The sequence below is a fragment of the Nyctibius grandis genome, chromosome 1 (genome assembly GCF_013368605.1).
Source record: "Nyctibius grandis isolate bNycGra1 chromosome 1, bNycGra1.pri, whole genome shotgun sequence".
In the NCBI taxonomy this organism is placed as follows: domain Eukaryota; kingdom Metazoa; phylum Chordata; class Aves; order Nyctibiiformes; family Nyctibiidae; genus Nyctibius; species Nyctibius grandis.
In genome coordinates this window covers 12,288,822-12,316,342 of record NC_090658.1, presented here as the reverse complement: position 1 = coordinate 12,316,342, position 27,521 = coordinate 12,288,822, and the positions used below count along the sequence as shown (strand labels likewise).

General features: G+C 48.7%; 3 protein-coding genes across 10 annotated transcripts; 2 read left to right on the top strand and 1 right to left on the bottom strand.

The window, feature by feature from the left end:
• The first annotated feature begins 398 nt into the window (after nt 1-398).
• Nucleotides 399-17,608, top strand: GALM (galactose mutarotase). Its single transcript, XM_068397438.1, has 8 exons — nt 399-682; nt 1,175-1,329; nt 4,183-4,389; nt 5,778-5,859; nt 9,301-9,442; nt 9,536-9,710; nt 10,195-10,306; nt 17,526-17,608. The coding sequence occupies exons 1-7, from the start codon at nt 487-489 to the stop codon at nt 10,270-10,272; spliced, it is 1,035 nt and encodes a 344-aa protein (XP_068253539.1). The 5' UTR covers nt 399-486; the 3' UTR covers nt 10,273-10,306; nt 17,526-17,608.
• SRSF7 (serine and arginine rich splicing factor 7) lies at nt 12,157-20,708 on the bottom strand. Of its 2 annotated transcripts, XM_068398762.1 has the most exons (10): nt 20,626-20,708; nt 20,103-20,283; nt 19,777-19,953; nt 18,819-18,893; nt 18,632-18,733; nt 18,205-18,258; nt 17,825-17,908; nt 15,947-15,991; nt 15,317-15,352; nt 12,157-14,146 (listed from the first exon to the last, which is right to left on the bottom strand). In XM_068398762.1, the coding sequence occupies exons 1-10, from the start codon at nt 20,651-20,653 to the stop codon at nt 14,092-14,094; spliced, it is 837 nt and encodes a 278-aa protein (XP_068254863.1). In that variant the 5' UTR covers nt 20,654-20,708; the 3' UTR covers nt 12,157-14,091. The 2 variants fall into 2 exon arrangements, with proteins under 2 accessions (XP_068254863.1, XP_068255687.1); XM_068399586.1 differs by lacking the exon at nt 17,825-17,908.
• Nucleotides 20,464-26,820, top strand: GEMIN6 (gem nuclear organelle associated protein 6). Of its 7 annotated transcripts, XM_068405006.1 has the most exons (4): nt 22,771-22,851; nt 23,692-23,837; nt 25,477-25,709; nt 26,272-26,820. In XM_068405006.1, exons 2-4 carry the CDS (start codon nt 23,710-23,712, stop codon nt 26,283-26,285), a joined length of 375 nt encoding a protein of 124 aa, XP_068261107.1. In that variant the 5' UTR covers nt 22,771-22,851; nt 23,692-23,709; the 3' UTR covers nt 26,286-26,820. The 7 variants fall into 7 exon arrangements, with proteins under 7 accessions (XP_068257773.1, XP_068261933.1, XP_068260249.1 ...); XM_068401672.1 differs by lacking the exon at nt 22,771-22,851 and adding an exon at nt 20,464-20,541 and having other exon boundaries at nt 25,477-26,820; XM_068405832.1 differs by lacking the exon at nt 22,771-22,851 and adding an exon at nt 20,902-21,067 and having other exon boundaries at nt 25,477-26,820.
• The last annotated feature ends 701 nt before the right edge of the window (nt 26,821-27,521 follow it).

The following is a 27,521-nucleotide window of genomic DNA, read 5'->3' as shown; positions in this document are numbered from 1 at the left end:
GAAAGCTGTGGCAGTGTAATGAAAGTGGGGGAGAAGAGCTGGGGGGGGTGATGCTTTGTCCTGAGAAAGCCCGAACGTGGCAGCTGGCAGCCGCTCTGCCGGGCCCCGGCAGCACAACCGTGCGCACACGCAGCCTTGCTCCCTCTTTTCGGCATCCTTCCCTCTCCTCCGCCACCTCCAGCCGACCAGGCCCAGCGGGCCGCTGCCCGTAGGTGAAATTCCTCAGCACCTCTCCACGCTCCACCGCGTCCTTCCGCGGCTGCGCTGCCGCTTGCCGGGGTCCCGCCCACCGAGCCGGGGTGACGGGGAGCATCCGACGGACGCCGTGACTCCTCCCCGCGCTGGAAGGCATCATGTGATTTCTGTGACTGCTCTCCAGAGCCGCTTTTGCTCCGCTCCCGACCGACACTGCTTCCTACTGAGCGTCCTTCCCTGGCGGGGCCGCAGCTCTTGCCAGCAGTGCTGGGGGCCAGGTTTTAGGGAACGATGACAGAAGTTAAGAGAGAGGTGTTTGGGCAGATGCCCCAGGAGGAAGGAGGAGAAGTGGTGGAAAAGTTCGTGTTAAAGTCAGACAGTGTGAAAGTGGAGATCCTGTCCTTAGGGTGCATAATCGCCGCTCTGGAGACAAAAGGCAGGGATGGAGAGTTTTCAGATGTTGTCCTAGGCTTTGACACTGTGGAAGGTGAGTCTAAATCTGTTTCTTTTTTTAAAAAAAAAACTCAAAAAAAACCCAATCAGGCAATTTAACCAGCGTTTTCTGATTTACTGCCACACTGTGTGATCTGCTTCTAAGGGTCCCCTCCAAATCATGGGCTGAATAAATACAACTCCTGCTGCCTGTCCTGGGCTCAGCGGTGGACGGGGATTGGGGATACTGGTGGTTCCAGGTTGCAGTGTGCCCTTGTAACACAGTGGCTCTGTGTCACACTTTGACCAGCAGTGACAGAGGCCTTTTCTGCAAATCTACAAAGAATACAAGATCCCATCAGGCTGTTTTAATCAAAGATGTGCATGACTGGCGAGCTGTGTGTCCTGTGAAACGCTGGGACTGCAGTCACCTATTTAGTACTGGGGGGAAGCAGAGAGACACCTCTGAGTTCATAAGCACACTTGGAGACCCCCCCCCATCCTGTCCCAATCCTTCCGTTTAACCGCACGCTGTTTTTCTGGCCAGGTTACACAAGGAAACACCCCTTCTTTGGCGCCGTCGTGGGGCGTGTTGCCAACAGGATTGCGAAGGGGAGGTTCACTCTGGATGGGAAGGAGTATCAGCTGTTCCTCAACAATGGGCCCAACAGCCTGCACGGAGGAGCTAGGGGATTTGACAAGGTGAAAATCAGGCTGGCGGGTCCCGATGTCCTCTGGCACACAGCCTGTGGGGTTGGGGCAAGAGGATATGATGTCTTCGCTCCCAGCCCTATAGCGTTTTCTGGTGGTTATTGAGTTGAATCAGCTCCCAGAAAGTGCTATGAGTGTGGCAACGAGGGGAAGTGAGACCCTGTGAGCTGCTGGGTCGGCTTGTCTTTGCCTGGGTGGCTTAGCAGGGCCCACTTGTGTCATCCTTAGATGCCATGCAGAGGGTTGCTGTGCTTCCTCTGTATTACTGCAGCCCTGAGGCCTCATGAGCCCAGTACTGACGGGGCTGTCCTGGGGCGAGGTGCTGCTCCTGCAGAGCCTGGGTTGGGACATGACGGTGAGGACCCAGCCTCACGCATGATGGGAGGCTCCCAAGGCACCAGCCACACCGCCCCTGAGTGGGTGCTGTAGCTGTCCCAGTGCCCAAAGAAAGTTTCCTGCAGAACAGTGATGCACGCACACTCATTTGCACCTGCGGTTTCAAGGCTGTTACCTGCCCATAGCTCCTCCCAGAGTCAGAAGGTCCTGGATTTGCAAAAGCTGAATATCATTGCTGCTTGCTTTTGACAGCACTCCCAAGTACAGGGGGAGCAGGGTGGTGCTGCAGGTTCAGTGCAGTTATTGCATTACCCCCTTCTGTGCCGCTTTCATCCCGGTGACAGCATACCCTGGGCTCTCGCTTTGACTCATGGCAGCGCATGACTAGATCAGGCCTGCAGAATGCCCCAGCATCACTGTGCCCCCTCCCCAGCCCTTCCCTGTGACCTCCTGAGATAAAATAACCTTTCCCTGGTCCCAGGGCACTCAGTCCTTCCTGTCTTCTCCCAAGGGCTGCTGCTGAAATCCAGGTGTCATCCTTGCACTACAAGTAGTAAGAGCAGCGGAGCATCTCTCTTGAAAGCCTTGCTGATAACCCTGCTGATTGCATAGCAGGCTCAGAAGTCTCTGCTTTCCTGAAGCCTTGGGCTTTGTCAGATCAAATGCGTTTGTAACCAGCAAGTAGCTGATCCATCGTTTCCCCAGAGGAACTCATACGAATGTGCTGGTGCAGCTGCTTTCCTGGGTTAATGTTTAGTTTAACGAAAGGACATCCAGGCTGACAGGGCAAAAGTCAGTGTCTGGAAAAAAGCTTGCTTCTGGGCAGCGCAGTGTGAACTGGCATCAGATCAGGATCAAATGCCCCTCGGCAGCCTTAGAAAAAAGGTAGTACTGGGGTAACTTGGCTGTTGTACCCCCAAAGAGGACAATTTGGTGTAAAGTTTCTTTATACACCCTGATCCTCTGTGAGCTGGAGCTGAAAACATGCAATCCTTTGCACCCAGGGCTTTCAGGCTGTCTTCTGCTGGTCCGTTCTCCTGCCTCTTCCCCTTGCTTGCTGAAGGCACGCCAGCTTGGTGGGGACAAGGCAGCAACACCTCCCAGCCAGGGCTTTGTGTCCTCCAGCCCATGGGACATGCTCGGGCACCTGTTCAAGGCCCCCTCCAGCCAGGTCACTGTGCAAAGACCTGTGGTCAGCCCTAACAAAACCAAGACATGCTGGCTCTTGGCTGTGACTATCTTGACCATCTTGTTGGTTTTCCTGATTTCGCAGACCTCGGCGCTGCGGTCAGCACACGGTCTGATGGCAAGAAAGCTTGCAGCCATGCTTACGTGGTGGCAATATCTGACCACACTGCTGGGAGACTGGGGGACTTCAGAAAATAACTGTCTTAGTGATATCTGTATGTTTACTGGCCTTTAATATCTTTTTCTTCGAAGAACTTAAATAGAGGCTCATATATAAAACCACATCATCCCACAGCAGTGAGAGCCACAGTCAAACTGCACTTGGTGCAGGAGGACCTGCTCTGCAGTCTGGTTATCACATTTGGCACCCTCAGTTCCCATGTTCGGTGAAAAAGTTGGCTTTTGACAAGTTCCCTGAGTTTGTGATCTCTGCACAGGACATGAAAGTGGTCATCTCAAAAGCGTTACCTGGCCCCTGCCCCTAGATCTGTCCTCTTTGGTTAGATGGTACCTATTCCTTAGGTAGATGCAAAGCTCCATCCTGCAAGGCGCTGAGACATCTGCTTAGCATCAGTCCATGGCCAGGGTCAAACAGTCTGTCTGGGCAGATAAATTCACAGTGTGCTGGCTTGCTTTGCTTGCCAGCAGGTTCAGCTCCAACCAGAGCTCTGGTCTCTGGCAGGGGCAAGAAACGGAGAGGTCCCAGTTCTCTGGATCAGCACGGACGTGTGAATGTATCTGGCAATACATCTGGTACTATTTAACCCAACACCAGCCCCTAAGCAGGAGCTCCCATTGTGTATCTACATTGTCCTAGAAGCCAGCCCCGAGTTAGCTGAGGGAAGGTGGCAGCTTGTTGAGGTGATGTTGCGCACCAGGAGATCCATGGGAGGGGGACTAAGTCCAGCTGCAGGGCAAAAATCAGACGCATGGACCCTCTTAGGCATGGAGTAATGCAGGCTGGGACAGACCCACATCGGAGCAAACTGCCTCCTTTGTTTGGCTGCTCATTGGAAAACTTGTTCCCTGCTGCTGGCCCTGGCTGACCAAGAGCAGGCTGGTGCTTGTGTTTTCTCCCACTTCCCTTTTTCTTTTTCAACAAGGGGATGTTGGTTTTTAGGCCTTCATAGGGAGAAAAAGATTGTTTGGGTTTTGTTTTTTTTTCCTAGGAGTAAGAGCAGGAGAGATGATTGAAAAAACCTTTGTTTCAGTGTGTCATTCCTTGAGTACCTTTTGTCCCTGGGTTCAGCCAAGCCTGGGGCAGGAGACAAGGGCACCTTGTTTCCCATGTCTGTCCCACCAATGGCATGCTCCTTGCAGGTTGTCTGGAGCCCCCAGGTCCTCCCGAATGGTGTCTGCTTCTTCCGGCTCAGCCCCGACGGTGAGGAAGGCTACCCTGGTGACCTGAAAGTCTGGGTGACCTACACACTTAGTGGTGGGGAGCTGGCCATCAACTATCGAGCCCAGACCAGCAAGACAACACCTATCAGCCTGACAAACCATGCATACTTCAACCTCGCAGGGCAGGTAAGCATGGGGAGGTGAACCCCGTGGAGGGACGCTGTGCAGGGCAAGAAAGCCTGGGGACCCATGGGCTGATCCATGGGCTTCCCATGGGATCGTTGGGACCAACATGCTGGTCTGGGGACACAGCATGCTTCTGGGGACACAGCGATGGGGTTTTCTCTATGCATCATGGGCTGCATGCAGCCTATGAGCTGCAACAGGACTGAATCACATAGACCTCAACTGAGGGTGCGTTATCACAGTGCGTCGTGAACAGAGACATCCCATCATGAATATTAACTCTCCTTTTGTGTGTAACTGGAGAGTTTTGATATCTCCTGCTCGCTTGGGAAGATTACAGAGTACGTGCAGAACTGGCAAGCCCTAGCGCGGATGGTGCAGCTGAGATCAGGGCCTGTAGTGCCAGCCAGAGTCAGCACAGCACCAAAATACCCAGGTCAAAGCGGGGAGTAAAAACGTCATGGAAAGGGCATGTGAGGTGGCCAAGGTTGCAGAGTGGGGCAGTAGCAGGGTGCAGAGGGCTCCCACACACCAGTCCAGGGTCTTGCCAACTAGACGGGCACCTTATTGCAGCTCTGTTTTAGTTTCACCCTGTTTAAAACTGGGCTTGGAGGAAACGGATCCGGGAAATAAAATGTTGCTGGGCAGAGCAATAGGATGGGACAAGGCAGTCACACTGAGACGTGAGATGAAGACCCTTAAAAGTGTTAGTGAGGGACATCCCAGCCCCTCTGTGCAGGAGGCCTGCTCAGACTACTGCCCTGATAATGGCTGTGCAGTTGTTAGCTTACCCTCTGTTTGTTCTCCCAGTGGTACAGTAACATCAGCACCTACAGCATGCAGCTCAGGCGTGTTTCCAGAGGAACAGGAGACCTTTGGGCATGAAATTGCTGCTCAGATTAGGCAGTGACGTGCAGGCTCAGCTTTGATCCTGCTCCCCTTCCAGCCCAGCAGGTTCCCTGCTGGCATCCCCAAAGCTGTGGGAGAGGAAGAGGAGCACAACCCCCTGCGCTGCAGGACACGAGCCAGGAGGATGGGTTGCACTTCCCCACACTTGCTTCCTTCCCCTTTTGCCTGCCGCTGTGCGCTCAGCAACCAGCGTGTTTTGGCTGGTTGATCTGCAGGATGGTAGTGCCTGGGGAGGTGCAAGTTCAGACTGATAGTCTCAGCCCTGCAGCATTTACAGCTCCCAGGTCCCATGCAGGTTTTTGCCTGTGCTGGTACCTTTGTCCTGTGCTCAGGGTCAAGGTGGGATGACGGTCAGGAGGTCCTCCAGGCACTACCAGATCGGCTGTAGCACCACTGTGGGCAGTCACTGGGTGTGTTGAGGATACTCGAATGGTGGAAGGGCCACAGCAGGAATCCCACTATTTCCCATCCTCCTGCAGGGCTCACGGGATATCTACGACCACGAGATTTCTATTGAAGCAAATTACTACCTGCCTGTGGACGACACCAAGATCCCAACTGGTGGGTGGTGTGACACCCGCGGCACATGGTGGAGGGGGTTTTACAGAGGAGTGTTTGTGGCTGTTGGGGAACAGCACTCCCCGGCTGTCCCCACTGCCTGAGGACACACCAGGTCCCAGGGGACCCCAGGCACAGCAGGGCCCTCACCCGTGGGCACAATCCCACAGCACCTGAGCGAGTGGGCAGAGCCAGGTGCTGGTAACAGGTCCCTTCACCAGTCCCAGACCTGGAGAGGGGGTGGACCAGGGTCCATTCAGGGGGTGCAGGCAGGAGCAGCAGGAGATGGGGCCAGAGGCAAATGGATGCGAGGCTGCAACATGGGTCCAAGGGTCCCATCCAGGAGACAAGCTACCTATGACACAGGACCAAAGCATGTCCCTCCAGACCTGTTTGGCCAGTGTTCCCTGCAGGCCAATCCACTGTTCCCAGGGACAGCAAGGCCACCAGAGGGTCACTCAGCACTTGGAGAGCTGGGTTGGCCTGGGGTTCGCCTGCTTTGCTTCCTCCAGCAGTGTTCAGCTGTATCATACTTCTCTACTGGGATTTTCCACGTGATCTCAAGGTCTTACTTCCACAGATCTTACCTTATTTCCATAAGATCAGCCCACGCTCAAAGTCCACAGAAAGCAGGAGAATTCGTTTCTTAAGCCTCAGTAAAATGTGGGAGATGCAAGCAGCATGCTCCAGGCACAGGGCTGCTGTCGATAGATGCGATGACACACTGGGACATGGTCCAACTCTCTGATCTGGAGGGCAGCTCCCAGGCCCAGTGCTGAGCTCTAGAGCTGCTGGGATCTCTGGTGCCTGGGAGCCCAACATTGTCCTTCCCTATAAGAGCTGAGCCATCAGTCCTCTCATCGGGACGGGAGAGCTGGTGCTACTGGCTTGGGAGGCTGAAAACACAAACCCAACATTTTTCTTTCCTGTCTTTAATGTCCTGCATGGCTCGAAGAGGAAAGCTGGTTAAGGAAAACAGCATGTTTTGTATGATAAGCAGGTTAATTAAACAAAGGTGATATTGCTGCTGTCTCCAGCCTCAGCGTGGAGAAGCAAGGTGACAGCCTCTTGCAGCCAGTCCTGAATCAGGGGGATAAAAAGGAGAAAACAGGGCTTTCTAGTTTTCTTTATTTTTTCCCCACCACTTCCACTCTGTTCCTCCCCATAAACAATTGAGCTACTAAGTTAAATAATCTGAACACGCTGGGACAGGGAACACATTCCCTGTACCCGCAGGAGAGCCAGCACTGAACACATGCGCTTGACAATGGTCCCATTGGTGACAAGGGGGCACCTTGCTTTGGGTGGCTGGACTCCAACCCTTCCACCGCGCTGCTCCAACACCCGCTTTTCATCTCCCGTAAGTGACTGTGCTGAGTTGCAGTAAGAGTTGATCTAATTGCAGAATGAATCTGATACCAAGTTTTATTGTTTTTAAAAATGAAAAGTGTTATTTAAAAAAAAAAAAAGCTGTGTTTGGCTTAATTTTTGAAAAATCTGAAATAGATTAAAATAATCGCAAAAGCAAACTTCTAGATTTGCTTCTGAATGATGGCTTTTCATCCAGCCCAACTGGCTTAGAGGAACAGAGGCCATTGGAGTGCAGATGCTAAGCCGTGGCAGGTGAGGGTGGTGGGACGGTGCCGTGCTGGAGGTCTCCAGAGGACAGAGTAGTGATGGGAGCACCAAGCAGCTGGTTTGGGTGTAAATGCCGGGAAGGCTGTGCTCCTGGGTGCAGCTAGCATCAACGGAAGAGAAACTGGGTGTGGGGTGGGATGCATGCCTGAGGGCTGCGTGCGCCCGCGGGGTGGCTTCTGGTAAGCGTAGGCTTGCCGAGCTCTGCTGGAAAAGGCAGAGCTTGCTCCCTGATGCTCTTGCAGGGCTGCTTTGGTGACGGCACCATCTGACTTCAGGAGGGAGAGGAAGAGAGGCTTTAACAAGCAAAAAAAAAATGAAAGTAAGAAAGCTTTTTAGTTCAGGTGTCTGCTAAAACCAGAGTCTGTGTTCGTGACCCAGAATCGCTGTGCGTGCATGCATCGGCTTGTACCTCTGGGAGTGCGTCTCCCCGTCCAGGCAGCTTTTGCTCAGCTTGGTGTGTCCGTGGGCTCAAACCGGGGAAGAGCTTAAGGCTGTACCAAACCCACTGCCCTGCTTCTCCCCACTGCTTTCACCATGGAGCTGTTTCACATCTTAATTGCGGCTGGCTTGGTGCCCCTGCTTTTTGCAGTTCCCTCTTGGTGTTTTGGGTGATAGTAGTCTTTGAAGCTGATAAAACTCTGTATAGTCTTAGCCCTGGGGTGAAGACGAGATTTGTGCAACTATTAAAGACAGAGCCCTTGTGTGCAACAGCTGCTGGATTTTACGTAAGTGCCTAAGTCAAAATGGTGTATTTTTATTTCAAGGTATTTTTCTGCCCCACAGATGAATTCAGTAAACGCGCTCCTTTTAGATAGGATCAGAAGCCACAGAAACCTGCTGTTTGTCAGGTGGAGACCGATGTTTCTCAAGGTTTGCAGAGCAGAACTGTTGCAGAGCTGCAGCAGAGCTGGGTGCATGACTGTAGCAAGCAGAGCACAGCACATGGGGCCGGCAGCAGGACCAGGATGCCCACATGCTGCCAGCCCCAACACTGGCAGCTGCCTGTTGACCCTTGGAAACCTCTCCCCTTAGAGAGGGGTAGAAAAATGTGACTTTAGGGGAAAATCCCCTCCCGTGCCCTTCCTCTCTCACCTCTCCCATGGAAAACCCCTTGCCTTTGGTTGGGATGGCTGTGTTTTGCACTGTGTTTAGTATGTCTCAGGGTTGTTCTCACTGCAAGAGCTTTCTCACAGGATACTGCATCCCCACATCAGGCCTTAAAAAAAAAAAGACTTGAAAGAAAATGCTGGTTTTATGGTCTTACATGTTTTTTTTCCTGAAAAAATGCCCTGAGGCAGGAGGGGACCGGTCCCAGTATACAGCCCGTATCCACCATCCTAGCAGGTGGGCCACCTTCGTGGTCATCTCACAGATGTTTGTTCAGAGATCTGGGAGGATTCCTTTATTTATTTATTTAGAGAGATAGTATATGTATATAAATCTTATGCATATATAAATATTAATAGCTAATAAGTTTGGGGATTATATTAATTAGCTTGTATAGTTACACCTACAAGCCCCCCTCTTGTTTTCTGACTCCTTGGCTTTGCTTTGTCCCAGCTAAGCACAGCAATGTCCCTGGGGGCTGCCAGCTCTGCTGAGGGACAAGGTGGTGATGTCCCAGCCCGAGTCACAGTGGCCACAAGGCAAGCTTGCTCGAAGCGGGGCACCGCAACGAGACAAGGATCACAAATGGCTTAAAACCCTCAGCTCACCAAAGCGAGTGATCTCAACCCTGTGCAGGGGCCAGCGCCACAGGTGTTTGCTGGCGTGTGGGTGGCTCACACTGCTGTTCTCCTTGCCCAGGGGAGGTGGCTGCTGTGCAGGGCACTGGCTTCGATCTACGGCAGCCGGTGGAGCTGGGGAAGCACTTGCAGAAGTTTCGCCTGGAGGGCTTCGACCACAACTTCTGCCTGCAGCAGATGCAGGCTCGACGCCTCGTGGCCAGGTAGGCTGCAACCTTGGCAGGGGTGGTCCCCCCCAGAGCTGCGGGGTGCCCATTCAGCCAGCCCCTTGTCATCCTCCACTGGCATCTCCCCAGGGCTCACCACCCACCCACCGGCAGGGCCATGGAGGTTCACACCACCCAACCTGGCATCCAGTTTTACACTGGGAACAACCTGGATGGCTCCCTGAAGGGCAAAGGCACCGTCACGTACCCCAAGCACTCAGCTTTCTGCCTGGAAACCCAGAACTGGCCCGACGCTGTCAATAAGGTGAACCACCCCCCCCACCCCTGGGAGCTGCTCGGGTCCTGTGGCAGGGGACCAAACCACCACTACCCATGTCTTTGGGGCATTAAATGTATGGAGTCCGTTTGGTGAGGGGATGCTTTGTAGACAACAGAACTGAGGCAGGCACAGGTCACAGCATCCTGTGGCATTAGGCAGGGGTTGGCCAGCGCAGTGGAGACTGGCCCCACACAGCCCAGCATCCCAAGGGCGCAGGGTCTAGAGCAGAAGACCCCAGCGGGGCCTTGCCACATCCTCCCCATGAGGCCTGAATTCAACCAGGGGGAGGACTCGCCCACTTAGCCAGGCGGCAAGTAAGGTGCAGTTAAACACTTCTGCTGGAAACGCCCAGGATGGGCTGTGGGATGCCACCCCAGGAAGGCCGAGGGGATGTGGCCATGCCCTCATGACCCTTTCTGGTCCCATGCTGTGTGCTCACAACCCCTGATGTGCTGCTGCCTCTCCCCAGCCCCACTTCCCCAATGCCCTGCTCCAGCCAGGTGAGGAGTATAACCACACCACGTGGCTCGTGTTCAACGCTGTTTAAGGAAAAAAGATGCTGACTTCTACCACCAAGAGGGGTAAGTGCCTCCAGCAGGTTAGCCAGAACTCCTGCCAAGTGCCAAATGGTGCTTTTCAACTACCCTGGGTGAGGCATCCCATTTGGGAACTTCTTTCCTCCTCTGGTTTTCACCCATTGCTTCTGCTGGCTTTAACTCCTGTCACCACCTCTGCCGCTGTCTGGTCTGTGCAAAGCTCTCCCCCTCTGTCCAGCCTCACCCTGGGCATTAGGTTGTGTTTCGCAGTAAAAATGCATTGAAAACACCTTGTTTAAGGACATGGCATGTTGCAGCTCAAACTACGGCAGGGGAATATCCGGTAATATTTGTGTGGAGCATGTGGGAAGGCTGATAAAGTTGTGGTGGTTTGTTCGAACATCAGCTCTTCCCAGCAAAGTGCTCTGAGTTGCTCTGACTGCTGCTCTCTCCCCGCCACCGACCTGCCCCACAGCTCGGTCTCAGCTCATCAAGGGATGCCCTGCTCTTCCCACGCCGGGCAACAGGGCAGCCCGCGCGGCTGGAGCTGCCAGATCTGACAGCAGCTTTGTGATGGCGTGGGCACACAGAATAGCTTTGTGGAGGACAGTGTGCTGGGATTATCCCAGCTGGTCACTCTGGGTCCTCTGGTTTAACTCCTATTTCAAAGCCAGCAGCAATAGCTGCACAAGAGCATCGTGCTACGCCTTGGCTGCTGAAGTGAAGCAGGTGCATCCATCTATAGACCTGAATATACAACTGCAGGAGGAAAACCATCATCTTAATGTTGTGTTTCCATGTATCATCCCCAAAACCCTGTAACAAAGGCCTGTTGGATGAAAACCTCATTTCTGAGGTTTCGTAAAAAATTAGTACAAGCCAAGGAGATGGCAGTGCCATCATATTAGGGAGCTGGCCCCTCTCTCCCCAGGGACACAGGGGTGGCCAGCCCTCGGGCCGGTCACCCTGTGCGAGACACCGCAGCCTGACTCCCACCTCCTCCTGCCATGCTGCTGCTGAAGGGGCTGCACATGCCCCAGCTCCTGCTGGCAGGCTGTGGCCGGGGCCCGCAGCACTCCAGCACGCTTCCTTGGCTGCAGAGCTGTGGGAGTGATCTTGCCCCCAGTGGAAGTGCCTGGCCATTGGGCTCACAAACGTGGCAGACCCATCACAGTCAGTTCTGCCACCTTGACCCCCAAAACGAGCACCCCCCTACTCTCCTGCAATACCTGTGGTGCAGTTCATACTGCGCAAGGGCTGGTGTCATTTGTAGAATAAAGCCCAGCTGATCCAAGCTCAGGAAATGCTAGGTTGCAAACCAGGGGTGGAAGCACCATCACCCTTATGAGAGTGGGGTCTGCCCACTGCACTAGAGACCTCGGGCATACGTCCCTTTGCCCCCACCCCCGGCCAGGCTGTGCACACCCCGCACAGAGGTGCAGGGCCCAGGGGTGACAGCAGCAGCATGGGTCACACAAGCGCAGCCCTGTCCAGGCACCTTTTCCAAGAGCTCACGAACACTCTATGGAATTCTCAGTGAAATCTTACCAAACTCAAGTGAGAGCTGGAGCTGCACAGCCTGCTCCAAGGACAACTGGAGCTGAGGGAGGCAGCACAGCCACCCTCAATTTTGGTCACCACAGCTGCACAGAAGTGCAGACACCAGCCTGGTCCCTGCTCCCTCGCTGCACCTCAGAAGTGTTGGCTGTCCTTCGTAGTGGCCACAGCCACAGACAGGGCCGCCCCCACTGGCACAGCCCTGCCTCAGCGCTCAGGTTCTCGCGGCTCAGCCAGAGTGTAGAGGAACCCCAGTCCCCTATAGAAACCCAGTCTCCTCCACTCCATCTTCCACGGTGTCTCTAGGTACTGAAAAAGAGGTACCAGTACAGCTGTCGTGTTAGCCCACAGGTTTATTGTGGAGTAGGTTTGCCTTAAAGAGTACAGAAGAGAAAAAAGCTGATCAAATTCCAGAGCAGCAGCATCGGTGCGCCTCTCACCAGGTATGCTATAAACTGGGCAGGTAATGAGCAACCAATAAATATTCCAAACACAAGTCACAGGCTTTGGGCATTTCTGCTAAATCATTGCAGGGCAGTATTTGTATTGCCCCCGCTCTTCCATTGTGGCAATGGTGGAATTTAACGGATGTTGCCAGAATATTGATCGTTGCACCCAGCAGATGAAACGCTAATCTCCGTTGCTGAGCACCCCAGGAGTGCCCAGGCAGACACCCAGCAGCACAGCAGTTAGAAGTAGGCATCAAGGCCAGACAACACTGCTGTGTGACAGCATATTCAGAGTCTGGACTATTTACTCATACACCAAAAAAGCTCCATAAAGTAATTGTTAACAGGAAACCTGTTTTTTGAAACTCATGGGTTACCCAAGGTATGATCAAAGTTAATCTTGTAATTTTTTTTCTTTTAAGATGCTCTGCTGTGGTTTACACATGGGAAGCAAACTGCTATGACAGATTTCATAAGAAGCCCAAGTAGGCCTCGCTTTCCGTTTCAGTGCTTGTGTACTGCCAAAACAGGCCTTTATTTCTGCTAGATAGCCCACCGCAGTAAATAAATCTTTGCTTTTTTCCCCTCCTCCGCCCACCAGTTTGTCACAGTCTAACATCGTCTCCAGTCTTTTCCTCTGATCTGTGTCAACAAAGTGCCTTATCAAGCAATCCTTGACTACAGAATGAGGACAAACACAAGATCTTGACAGACCTATACACAAATAATTCATCCTGCAGGTGTGCATCTGCTGTAAGAAATTAGCTTAATTCCACAAAATTGTCTCCAGGATCTGGGGCTGCTTTAAAACCATACCAATTTCTGTGAAGCAGGTTAGAATTCCTGAGGTCAACTGTGAGAATCTTTCACTTGGAGGAGGAAAGTTTGAGTGAGCTGCAGAAAGACCAGTAACATAGAATCATAGAATGTCCTGAGTTGGAAGGGGCCCACAGCTTTTTGCCTCTCAAACACATTTTCCTAAGGCCCATCAGAAAGTAGGTCAGAAGACTTTATGTCTTCCCTCAAAAAAGGAAAACATGCCTTGAGACATTTTAAGAATTTTTCTTTATATTAATAGCCCAAAGAACTAAAAAATGCAACAAGCAAAAGTAGCAATTGTCAAGTTACTAATGATTTTTGTTACGTTTAGAGGTTTCTGCAGATGTTACTCGTTTAAGGGAGATCTGTGTTTTGAATAAAAGCTCATCCTTAAATTTTTGGGCATCTGGTATCACAACTTGTCAAGCACCAGAGAGTAAGCTTTGCAGAATAATTAGATCAAGGAGAAAAATGAACGCCAACTAAATACCATAAAGGAATAAAAAGGGTATATGCAAATTTTTAGCCATCTGCAGACAGAGATGGTTTTTAAACTCCATTTCAAAGCAAGCAGAAACCGATCCTTTCCCTAAAGACCATTCAACAATAGATGTGAAAAGTGACTAACTTTGAGAAGAGACCGATATTAGCCATTCCCACTTTAGACATTTTTCATCCACATTGCATGGCACACAGCTAAAATTACCCAAACGTTAACAGAAGCAGCAGGGTTACTACAGAGAAGTTTTAGTTAAAAAATACACATTTTATTTCAATGTGCCAATAAAAAAGTCCCACATTTTCATATCACAGGAAGTTAATTCATACAATAAAAAGAGACCTGTGCTAGTCTATTGGTGTGACTAACTCAGAAGACCCAGATCATGCCAAATTTTAGTTGATATACTCTCCTATCTACATTCTTACATTTACAAAGACACCACAAAATCCCTTATAATAATGTAAGCAAAATAACTTTCTTCCTAAAAGATTAACTTCATAACTTTAATCCATTCTTTCAGGACTTGCACTTCTTTGAGGGCTTCCTGATGGCGAACGACTGAAAGGAAAAGAATCCACAGTTAACATTTCAGTAGTCATTTGGAATTCACAAATACAGGAAAAAGCAACAGGAGGACACCTAGACTACTCCGGCACGCTTTAAGCACTGTTTTTTAATAAAATAACCAATCACTACTGATAAAGTTAATGGGTTGATGATTTAATGTTAGAGATAATACATTTCTTTTTTTCCACTTCCACATTTTTGCATTTCTCTACTGTTATTTTTATAATGCAATTTAAATGTGATAATTGTAAAGTCATCTAAAGGATACTACTAGTAGCAACCTTCATGGTGGCAGTGTACTTCTTCACTGTTCTGATACAGCAGCTTATCAAAACCTAGTATGGTGATCACTCAGCATTTATGAGCATTTATTCAAGTCCCTTGTGATTGTGAGGTGCGACTACATACAGCCACATTTTTAAATGAAGCAAACCTAAGTGTATAAGTTCTAAAAGTATGTCAAAAGAAAAAAAAAACAACTTGCAGGACAGAAAGATCACCAAGGCAAGGGACACATCCCAGCAGGTCTGCAGCTATTCTTACTAGGATATAGCCCCTCCCACAAATCCTGAACGCTGAAGTTGTAAAAATGAACTATTAAAGAATTCAAACTAGGGGAAAAAAATGCTGCTGATTCGGTCACTACACATGTGTACAGATACAAACATATGTATATGTTCATATAATTCAATAATTATTTACCAACTTATTGGGAAAAAAATAATCTGAGTAAGAGCAGTAAATGTAACAGGCTCGATCTTCGATTCCTGACTGCTACACCAGGTTACTCCACTCTATCTTGCCCAATCTCACTGCAGCTTTTAATGAGACTCAAAGCTGACTCCCACATCTATTCTGTGCTTTAAGCTCACCAGTGGAAAGTCTCTCTGCAATAAAGCTGTTAGTGAACTGAAATGAACGCAGGAGCAAAGGCGAGATGTAACACTGCTACATAACCAGTATCCTGAGGAATTATTACCACACATATAATACCATATATAAAAACACAATCACAACATTATTTCTGTCAAAGAGATCTCAGCAAAATACCTTTCCAGTATTTTCCTACAAGCAGCAGTCAAACTCTTCAGCAGAGATCACTGCAGATACTAAAATGCCAGCTCTACGGAGTCTACATTACTAGGAGGGAGATCAACATACCTTCTCTTTGGAGATGGTGATCGGGACTTTGACCGACTGTCAAAACAGAATATCATCAATGCAGCTTAAGGTCAAATTGAACTTTTATATTAAAAAAAAATAAGCATCTTAGACAGCAATGGCATTATTAGGGGAATGTAGCCAGAAGCTCTTTAAAACAGTAAAGTTTTCAAATCAACTTTCACTCTGACAGGGATTCTCAATTCATTTAGCGTGGAGATTACTTTTAAGCAAATGTCTTCAATAGAACAGGAAAACAAAGGGTGGTACTGAGGTGGGGCTTTGAGAAAAGAAACATCATCGCAGATTCCTGCAGTTTTATCAACAGCATTAATACAGCTGAAGCCCTTTATCTGATGGATACAAAAATTTAACAGAACTGAGCACAAAGACACTAAAAAATCAGTACTATGTTGGAAACTACAAAGAGTTAATGAAAACAAAGAGATAGGTAAGGAACATATTTCTAACAGTTGCAGAGGAAGTTTTACAATCTCAGTCATATCGCAGACAGATTAGCTGAGCACCCATGGTTGAGGGATTTTTTTCTAAAGGACCAGGCTCTGTTAATCATGCAAACCGGTTACTGAATGCTAGGTACCACCGCAGGCTTTATCTCTGTATGCTTACCTCTTAGCCAGCGAGCCAGATTTTGATCTGCCATGAGACCTAGACCTACAACAAGAAGAAAAACCACAGCTCAGCAGAGAAGCTGGTAGCATGCACATTCCCACATTTGAGACAGCAAGATTCACACTAAAAATGTAAGAACTGTCATGTTGGACAGACAGAATCCTGCAAGTTTCCAGGGCTTTTCCTGCTAAGTTTCAGAAGAAAGCTTTTTAAATAGATGCTGCACATGTTGCTCTGTACTTTGGTCCCTGGCTGATGACTGGTGTTTGCTGATGCAGGTCGCAGGAACACATGAACAACCCAAATCTTGACGAGTGTTTTCACAAAGCTAATAAAAAGCCATGCTCTAAACTTGCAAGTTTTATTAGGCTTCAGTGACATCCACCACTACAGTTGAACCTGGCTGAAGGCAGCATGCTCCTACAAATACCTTCTCCTCAGTGCACTTCATCTTACATGTGCACTTGCTCAAAATATTTTTTTAAAGCTGTCTGAACTTAACCCTTGTGAAAAGACTGTAAAAAATGTCAGTCTGAGACAAGACTGCTGCACCATAAGAACACAAATACTGCCTAAAAGAATAACTGACATTTTTAGGTTCCCAAAGAAAGTGTTCTACTTTCCACATCCAAGGCTTTCCACAAGTACTTCCAGATGTACGCTTGGACATGGTCAAACCAGCAAACATCACGTAATACTTATTCAGTCTGTCTTCCTTATGAATCAAAAGCCTGTCTCTGGGTGCTACGCATTCCTTTGATTCTTCTGTAAAGAAGCCATCTTTCAATTGCCTCATGGAAGTTTAACAGTGACTTCATTAGAGTTAAGCACCAATATTTTGCCACTTCTCTGTACTTGTAGGTCTGTAATTTCCTCTGCTTCAGTCACTTAATCTCTACGTACAATGAAAGGTGTCACACAATACAGTCTAGAAATTTCACTAATAGCATCCTTTACACTGCAGAAAACCATCCTGGTACTAAAAAAAACAATGGTGATAAAATCAAGATGTTTTTCTCTTTGAGAGCCTGTTGACTGTAGCTGTTTTCTGCTCCTCACTAACAGTGAACAGTGACGAGCAAAGCAAATAATTGATTTTCTTTTACACCATGATGAAGTCAAGTTGGAACAACTGGTATTAAGATTCAACATATTTCAGCAACAGTAGAGAAACTGTACCTGATCAGTGAAAGGCATTGCTCCACTGCCTCAGAGAACTTCCCTTCTTTTTACTAGCTTCTGGACTGTTTGTCTGAGTTTCTGCTCTTAACTAAGCCATCTTCTGGTCTTCATCTCTCCATTCCCTAAAAGCTCCTGTCATTGCTTGCTGTTCCACAGTCAAAAAATGCCACCACCACCTTTCAGCACTGAATCTCCCATCTTCAGCTGTAGGCTTTTCCACTTACTCCCTTCAGCTAAAGCTTCCCTTTATTTTTTTGTGTTTCTTCATGGTTGAATATTATGTTATTTATTTCAAAGCGTAGCCATCAAACCAGTAGGCCTGGGAATGGGCTGGGGCAGAAGTAGTACCATCTCCTTCAGAGCAGAACTTCAATTTACTCTTGTTCTATGACAGCTCGCCAAGGACATCCAGTCAACCTACGTCAGCCATGCTGCCTGGACAAGGTTGCACAAAGCACAAGCTGCATTCACTTACTACAGAAGGATTAAACTACAACTTAACAGAACAAATGACATCCTGTGTTCCTTTAAAATTTGATTGTCACTCTTATGGAACATTTGTTGGTACAAAGTAATTCTGACAGGTGTTTATCTCCAAATTTAATTCAGCTCCTGCAGACTGATATTTTGTTCTTCAACAGCGCTGGAAACAGCTGTAACACTCACAGCACTAGCAAGCCCTTCACAACTTACCCGGCTATATGCTTTAACACACTACTAGAAGGGCATCCTGATTTCTCTGACAAATAATGGGAAGAATCCAGAGTCTGGTGTGCGCTACACAAAGAAAAAAAACTCTTCAGATTAATTCTAAATTTGTTTGCCATGTTTGCTATTAATGCAACCTGATCAAAACAGTACTTGTAATGACTATTGGGACCAGGATATCAGTGATATGTAAAACAATTAAAAGAGAAAGAACAATCTTCTGTACTACTTTTTAAAACTACAGCCCCCTAAGTTAGTGGAGAGAAAATACAGCTTTTTCTGAAAACATTAACAGATGTTAGAAAGCCTAAACAGACTTTTAAGCAACTTTTACTAAGTACCCGCAGCCATGGAAGAGATCTTACCTGCTTCGGGGCCACGTAACAGATCTGGATCTAGATCTGGATCTTGATCTAGACCTGAATTAAAAAAATTAAGACAAATTAAAACAAAGTCAAAGAAGTCAACTCAACCAGAAGTGACGACAATTACAACACTACTTAGATTAATGTCTACATGTTGAACTTAAAACCTACATTATCATTAGACATTTTAGACATCAAAATTCAATTTGGGATATGCAGCTGTGTAAGGTCTCAAAACTAATCTTATCACCATGCCTGTAAATTCAACTAGGATTATCAGAAACTTTTTAAAGCATGCTAGAGTCTGACTTCTAGAGGTCACCATCTTTCAAAGTCTGCTATCCAATACCTTCCTGAATCTCTTAACTAAACCAAAAAAAACAATAAGAACAAAACACACAACCTATTAAAAATTACTACCAATTACCTTGATCTCTTCAAGGAACCCGATCGGGACCGACGGGGAGACACAGACCTAGACCTACGAGGAGAAATGGACCGGGATCTACGATAGGAAGCTGACCTGGACCTGCAAAGAAGTTAAAGAATTGTACAAGTGTAGCTTTTTCTAAGCAAAAGCAGCAAATAGGAATAAAAGACAAACTTAAGCACACCTCCTACCACGACTCCGACTGCGTGACCGAGAATACCTTCTTCCTCGGGACCTTGAACGGGATCTAGACCGGGACCTGGTTTTAGGTTACAGAAAACATGTATCAGGAAACAGCTGCAGCAATTGGTGCACATGAGGCCCTGCTGAAGTCAAAACTGATTTCAGACAACTAAAGAACTAGCATCTGTGAGTTGGAAAAATCTTTGGGCCTACTTGTCTTGAGCATTTTACTACCTAGAAAAATGTTAAAAGCTGAATTACATTGCAGAATTACATTAGAATAGAAAACACTGTAATGCGTATTTAAAATAAACCTTGCAAGTTTGCAGGTCGACCCTCTTTGGCCCAAGGTCTAGCAGATCTAGACGATCTAGAAGTATCTATAGCCGATCGCTGCATCTAGGTGTTCTCTTCAATCTAACGACGATCAAACTGACAGCCCAATGAGCCAGGGTGAGGCTTGATTGACGCAAGAAGATTTTTCTAGGTGGGAATGTGGTCAATCTGGTGTTCCTCTTTCTAAACCGGAGGGGGGCCCCAACTGAAAGCCAAATCTACTGTTACGGCGATCACCGTCTCAAATTTTCTGCCCTTAAAGAATAAGGTGAAGCTACGTGTAGATGGCTCGAGGGGATCTGGCCTCTTATGCTGATCACCTCAAGGTCTAGGAGGATCTTAAGTGTCGGATTTGCAAGGCGCCTCAGCATGAAATCTTAAGGCTCGTGACATTCTGAATCAAGGCGACTGACTCAAACGAAGAAACCTGAAAGGTTTTGACCAGGTTGATTATTAAGATATTAACATTTGATAGAAATAGCAACAAATTGTAATATACACCTATACATTTATTCTAGCGTTAAATTTTAAAGAAAACTGGCGTAACATTCTGTTCTTTGCTAGCAAGAGCTACACAAAAGTGAACTAGCGAAGCAACCCAGCCACTGTGCCCCCACACATACCTGCTCCTCCTTCGCCGACTATAGCGGTGACAATCATAAGCATAGTGGCCTTTCTCACCACACTCATAGCATCTGTCATTAGGGTCAAAGGGGCGCCGTGCAGGAGGCCTGTCATAACGGGAGCGACGAGGCATGCCCGTTGACACTTCCACTCTAACCCTGGAGCCACATATCACCCTGCAACAAGTCCATGATGGCTCTAAGTTAATCGTTACTGTTTATGGCAGAACTACAAAAAGGAGAAGAATCAGAGAGAAAACCCCTGATTCTCTCTCTGGTCTTAAAACCAGCTGTTGCTCCTGCAAACATCTGAAATGCATACGTACTTCCCATCAAGTCCACGGACAGCATCTTCAGCATCCCTCGGGTCTTCAAACTCCACGAAGGCAAACCCCGGCGGGTTCCTCGCGATCCACACGGTTCTCAGCGGCCCGTAGTAGCTGAAGGCTCTCTCCAGCTCGCCTTTGCCCGCGCCCGTGCCCAGGTTCCCCACGTACACCTTGGTCTCTGCCGGGAGCGAAGCCGGTGTCAAGAGCCGGAGCGAGAGTGGGTTCACAGGCCGCGCGGAACTGGCGCGCCCCGCCCCGCCCCTCCTCGGGCGCCGCCATCTTGTTCGCGCGGCCCACTCCCGCCTTCACCACGAGCAGCGGCACGCGCGGGCGCACCCCCTCCCCCACGGCCGCTGACGCAAAATGGCGGCGGCGACAACGACAGCGACGGCCGCCTCGCCTTCCTTCCCCCTCACCGGCCGCTCCGCTCCCCGCGGTAATCACCCCTCCCGCAACCCTCCCTCACCCTCCCCTCCGCGCAGCCGCCCGCCCCTCGCCACCGCCCCGGGAACTCACTCACCGCCTCCATAGCGGCCATAACGCGACATCCTAACGGCTCCCCCAGCCGCCCCACCGCGCGCACGCGCGGCCTCTCGCACCTCCCCCCTCTGCCCGCCCCGCCCCTCCCTCCTCCCCCGGGCGGTGCGGGGCTGCGGCGGGAGGCGGTGCGTATGCGCGCGGGGCGCCGGCGCAGGCCAGGGCGGGCTTTAGGGCCCTGGTTGCCGCGGCTAACGGTGGATGAGGGGGAGGAGCGGCAGGGCCGGTGCAGGTAACCTCTGCGCTGCCAGGGGGAGCTTCCAGCAGCGGCGGAGCCCCGTGGTGAGCGAACGGGACGGCGGCGGGAAGCTGCCTCTGGAGCGGAAGGCAGCAGCGCCTGGGAAGCACCGTTCCGCCGGGGCGGAGGGAAGCGCTTCGGGCCTGTGCCGATCCTCCCGAGAGGGCGCTGCAGGTTCGGGAAAGCGGTACGGCAATACCGGCTGAGCTGTTCTCCCCGGGGAAGCGGCTTTTGCCTCACGGATCGCGTTTACGGCTTGATCCGTGCCCGCAGCTTCCACTAGTAGTTACTTTGGTTGGGAGAGTTACACCTCTTGGTGACCGTGATTAAGGTTAAATTTACGGTGAGAGAGCTGCGGTAACTGCCCACGATAGTGACCTGTGGCTGTAAGGTACTGGTTAGATGACAGGATAAAAAAATACTTCAGGGCTTCCTAGTTCGGAACAATTTAACTACACAGGCAACAATGGGGGGAAAAAAAGTCAGTAGGGACTGAGACTAGCAAGAATTAAACCCGAAGATGTTTGGAGTATTTTGCTCAAAAGGGACTTTGAACAAACTGCCCTCTGGTCTGTGATCCAGAAGGGGACCACTTAGGAAGCTATTTAGACCATAAACAAGTAAAATGTGTTATGCGTATAAATCTATGAAGACAAACCACATTTCTTCTTTCTACCCCTTTCTTTCAAACAGAAGCTAAGATTTCCCATTGAGTTGCTTTCTCTTACAGTGAAAACAATCAGATTTGGTAATCCCTGCTTTCTAATAAACTATAACTCTGAAAAACGGCAGTAGCTGAATGCACTGGCATAAGCCATTCATAAATAATACCCATAGCACTGTGGCAGTTTAATTGAAACTTCACCAAAAAAAAAAAAAATTACCTCTTTAAGCCTGCAAAATAAGACTATCTCATTTTACACCCTTGATATTTTTTCTGTCACACTCACAAAATCACAGAATCACAGAATGTTAGGGATTGGAAGGGACCTCGAAAGATCATCTAGTCCAATCCCCCTGCCGGAGCAGGATTACCTAGGCCATATCACACAGGAACGCGTCCAGGCGGGTTTTGAATGTCCCCAGAGAAGGAGACTCCACAACCTCTCTGGGCAGCCTGTTCCAGTGTTCGGTCATCCTCACCGTAATGAAGTTTTTCCTCATATTTATGTGGAACCTCCTGTGTTCCAGCTTGCACCCATTGCCCCTTGTCCTGTCAAGGGATGTCACTGAGAAGAGCCTGGCTCCATCCTCATGACACTTGCCCTTTACATATTTATAAACATTAATGAGGTCACCCCTCAGTCTCCTAAAAAATCATCCATCGCATGTTTGCTTTCACTTAAATTGTTGAAACGATGGCAGCTTCTTTGCTTCATCCACAGGAAGCTTTTCATTAGTGGTGTTAAAATGGAGCAGCTTGCCTGGGGCAGGGGAGCGGGAATCAAGTTTCTTACCTTCACAGCTGCACAGGAAAGCTTGTAAAGACAGCTCAAAACCAGGAAGCAAAAATAACTTATTTTTATAGAGCAGATACACACAGCATGCATCTATACCTATTTATGCACACAGATCGCTTGGCCGTGATTTTGCGTGCTCACGTTAGAAATCTCACAGCACTAGCAGGAGCATTGGCAAACCCAACCTAAGTGAGGCCGAAGGCAGATCACCAGGTGGATTTAAGTGCTACACGCCCCACCTCCTTGTTCTGCAATCTGGCCTCATGTATATACACCTATATATAATTTATATGCCCGCCCGTGCTTATAAAACACTCCAGATCTGAGCATTGCCCTGCTCCAGAAGGCTCAAATTTCGTGCTTAAAACAAACCCTGAACTGCAGCGGGGGAGGGTGCCCGGTTGCGGCAGGAAGCGGCGGTTCCGGCGCGGAGCACAGGGGCCGGGCTGGGGCCAGCTCCCAGCGGCCCTCAGCGAGGTCGGGAACCGAGCGGCCGGTGGGCACGGAGGCGGTGAGCGGGGATGCGGGTGCAGGGGCGGGGGGACCCTGGGGTGCTCCCGTCTCTCCTGGCTGCCGCAGCGGGGGGAGGCCGGCGGCTCTCCCTCCCGGGCCCGGGCTCTCTCTGCCGGGCGCGGCTCGCTGCCTGCGCTGCCCGTCCCGCCCCGTGCTGCCGCAGCTGGGAGCGGGCAGGCCGTCGAGGGGGATGGTAGCGCCAGGGAGCCTGAAAGGAACAAAGGAGGGAGCTTCCTCCAGCCCTTTGTCCTCACTGCGCTACCCCATCTCTCTCCAGCCCTTTTGGCAGAGGGATACTGGGATGGACACAAATGCTTGTGTGGCCCCAAGCTGAAGCAGGGGTGCCTTTGCTGTCATTACCCGTAGTGCAGCTGGTACGGGGAAAAGGGCGGAACAGCACTTGCTGCTCGCCGTACCGTAGGGGATGAGGATAGAGCCGGGATCCGGGTGGCTGACGCGCATCCATAGGCAGTGGAAGGGCTTGGACACAAGCGTTGTGCCCGTACACAGAGCAAAAGGTGGTCAACTTGTGCCCTCAAGGGACAGGGATCCCGAAGGTTTTGTAAGAGGGCAGAGCAATAAACGGAATGCTTAATGCAACGGGAAAGTGTTTCATTTAGCAGAACAGTGATTTTTGAGGCTTTGCTCTGTGCTTTTAAAAACAAGTGAACTGGGTGGGGAATTCAGAGCTGCAGCAAAATGCAAACCACGTGTGTGCATGTTTGCTCTTAAAAAGCAAATTTTGCATAAGACGAATGGAAGATCTTTACTTGGAGGCAAACTCTGTTCCAATGTGAAGGGCAAAGCAAGAGGATTCCTTGCTTCTGCTATTTTCTAGGTTCTGGATGTAGGAAATATGAATGACTGGCAGAGGAAAAGCCCGCTAGACTGGGAAATGTATGTGAACAAACTGGTGAAAGTGAATGCAATTGAGAAACATGAATATGAAGGATGGGTCTTAACAGTTGATCCAGTTTCTGCCAGGTAAGTACCAGAGCTTTTGTTTCTGTAAAGCTAAGAGAAAACAAGTTTTTCCAGGCAGAAGAAAGATCCCAAGAATGAAGCAAACTTATCTAGAGCAAAAACTGCATGTTGGGGCTGCGTGTGCTGCTGTTTCAGTTGGCAAGGCCTAAGAGAAAGCAATACTGTAGTTCATGAGGCCAGTTCACCTAAATCCACTTTAATCTCATTTAAAGGACTGATAAATTCGGGGAATGGATTAATTCTGACTTTATTGTGGACCTGACGTTAGTACTTTAAATGATATCCACGTGTTTAGGACTACTTTTAATAATACACCAAGCCCTGCTTCACAAAGAGAGCAGGAATGAAGGAATGTTTTTAATGCTTTAAGTGTTGAAATTCAGAACTGTCCAGAGTTCTCACATCGATGCCCTGCTTTCCCCTCCAGCTGGACACCTGTGAGGGTGTAGTGGCTGCTTTGGAGAGGAAGCAGAGAAAATCAGCAAGGGCACTGGACAGAAAGTGGTACCACAAGTCTCTAGTATCTCAAGTGAGTAACTTAAAAACAGGGTTTGAAGGCAGAAGGCATGAGAATAGGCAGAAATTTGGCTCCTTGCTGCTAGAGGTTTTTCATACCTTTTGGGTTGTGAGCTTGTCCCACATGAGCACAAGATAGAGGCTACAAACGAAAACATCCAGCTTCTGATGCATTTCAGAAGAACTGATTGTTGCTTCAACTCTGGAGTAGCTTTGATACTCTGATCTTCTCTTGGAGTTGCTTGTCATTTTGGTAGGAAAGGTGCACGCAAGCTGTGAGTGATTCTCTGGATGGCCCAGGCTATAATCAAGCCATATTTCATTGCACATTTCCCCAAAAGTCATTACTTCCACTAATGGTGGCGACAGTAGATTAGCAATGTGCTGGTATCAAATTCTGGAATTTTTCTTCCCACAAGAGGAAGAAAATGGTTTCTGATCCTCTTAGTTGATATATGGGGAAGAGATCCTAGAAAGATAACAAGCTGCCTTCCTACCTGTGTTTTAGGACTTCTGGGATGTAAGTGCCCATGGGAAAAGACCAGGCCGCTACAACACGAGCCTGAACCTGCGTGTTCCCATTGTAATAGTCAAGCTATAGTTTTCAGTTAAGAAACTAGCAACACTCAATTAAAAAATAATATATTATTCTTTTAGTAATGATCAGTAATTAAATATTAATAATTTGTCATTAAAAGGTTCTGATGTTGTTAGCTGCCATCATTGCTTTCAGCATTCAAAGTGTTGAATGTATGAAGGTATCATTGGTTTTGAAATGTTGGAAGACTTAAGGTTCCTTAGCAAGGTTGGGAGTGCTGCACAAAAATATTCAGATTCACAGCCCTGATTTTAATGTACACTTTGCTTTTTAAAGGTAATGTTGTGCTTCATAATATCTAGAGTAGTTTCAAATTCAAGGCCAGAAGTTATCTGCAAAGCCCCACTTTTTCAGTATTTTAAGGGTATAGCAGTATGCTTTTTGAGAAAAATGCCAAGTACTCGATATTGCCTGAATTCCTGGGTTACACTGATGCTAATGAGCATTCGTCTCCAAGAATCTTGGCCTGTGTTTCTCAGTATTCAGTTTAGTACAGTGACTCATATATCCTTCTTTCCTTGGCAGTATTGTCCTTGCAACATTCCTGGAGGATGAAACAGTGTCCATATCAGTTGTCTTGGGCCATGCTGTCCAGGAGATCAAAGTGCTGCAAGAAGGGGACGATGAAATGAAGCAACGGCTTTCTTGCATATTTGCACCTGAAGAAAGCAAAGCCTACAACCCTGAGGAACTCGAAAAGAGGAAGAATGACTTGAAGACTTGGCTAGAAACAAACCACATCCCTGTAACAGAGCAAGGTGAATCAGGAAGAACGCTATGTGTGGCGGGGGTATTAACTATTGACCCACCATACGGCCCAGAAGAGTGCAGCAGCTCCAATGAGATTATTCTGTCTCGGGTTCAAGGCTTAATACAGGGCTATCTTGAAAAACAGCAGTGACGTCTGCAGTTTAAAGCAGTTGTCTCTAGCAGGGGGTCTACACACCCTATTTAGGGTGTCTTGGTATCAATATTCACTATTTGTGAAAATGCTGGGTTTAGGTACTTTTATCTGATTTTTGTATGTTATGAAAGGGATAAAACAAACAGTATAAACTAAAAGCACAAACCATTTTCCATGCACTATTTTTTATTGAAAGCAAGCCATCGGATAATGATGATGTATTAAACTGATATATCAGTTTACTGTATCAGTATTAAGCTGATATATCAGTTTATAAGTATTTTTTGTAACAATACAGTCCTGTGAAATATGATCCTATGATAAATTTAAACTGTTTTCCTCTGCCTTTAAATTAATTTAATTAATTATCTAGGGGGTTTATTTGAACTGCATACCATAATTTTTTTTTTTTTCAGAAAGAGAATTGTGACACTGGGACTTCCCAAACCAGATGAAAAAATTGTTCAGAAAGCTTCCCTGCCCCATTTTCTCCTGTTTTACAACGTGAATTATAATGTAGGTCCAAGTTTGTAAAATTATTAGGGAAAGTTAGCAGGCAAATATCAGGTTTTAAAAACATTTCCTATCTGTATTTGTTATTTGAGAGCAGCAGTGACTGGAAGAACTTTATTCCTTAGAAAGAGAATTTCTTGCAATTCAGTAAGTTTGTGGTGTTTCTTAATGCTTTGTTTCTAGTTTATGGCAACACACAATGCAAGAATCAATTATGTGATTATTCCTGAGATTATTAATCCAGTCAGGAGGCCTTTAGAGCCCTCATTTATCTCTTAGTGTATTGATTTGTTCTGTCTTATTATGAGATAGTACCAAACACTGTGTGCTCAAATACATTTGAAAAGTCTGTCTAATCCATGTTAATGAAAGGCCCTCCTTGTTCTGTTGTGGTTTATTCAAAATTACTTTGTATTGCCGTCAGATTCATGCTGATTTTTCTTAAAAATCCTCTACTGCACATATGGTCGTGTGGTGTTGTCTCCCTGAAATGTTGGTAGATGCCAACGCACGAACACTTCAGCTGCCTGTCTGGATGAGGAGATAGGCCAGTGCCTGAACTCTGTGGCACCCAAGGCTAGTTGGATGTGTTCAGTGTGAGAGCAAGCGTCAGGTCAAACTTTGCTTGAGAGATTAAGAACAGCTTGGGCGTGCCTCGTTACAAGGAAGGTATTGCCTCCCCCTCCTTCCTATGGGAACGATAGGCCCCTTCCCCTCCAGTCTCAGCAGGGCCAGAAGCTGAGTTACTGGCCTCACGTGAGCGGTGATGACTGGAAAAAAGCGGTTCCTGTCTCCTCTGCTCCCTCTTTGCAGCACAGCGCTTTCCGGGTGCGCTATGGGCGGCGGAGCTGGCTGCGGGCAAGTGGTGGCTGGCTGTGCCCGTGAGGGGCCTCACTGGCGACACGAGCCCCGGGGGAGGCACGTGGCTGCGGCCACAAAGGACGTGGAGGCTCCACAGCGGGCACGACGGGCTTCCCTGGCGGAAACCGCCCCGTAGAGGCGCGGCCCTGCCGGCAGCCAGCCACGGACCGCGCCCCGGCCGTCCCGCCCACCCGGACCCCACCTCGGCCCCGCGCCGCAGTGCGCAGGCGCACCCGGCCCGCCGCAGTTTCTCGCGAGAAGCTTCCGGCGCCGAGGAGCGGGATTGTCTCGC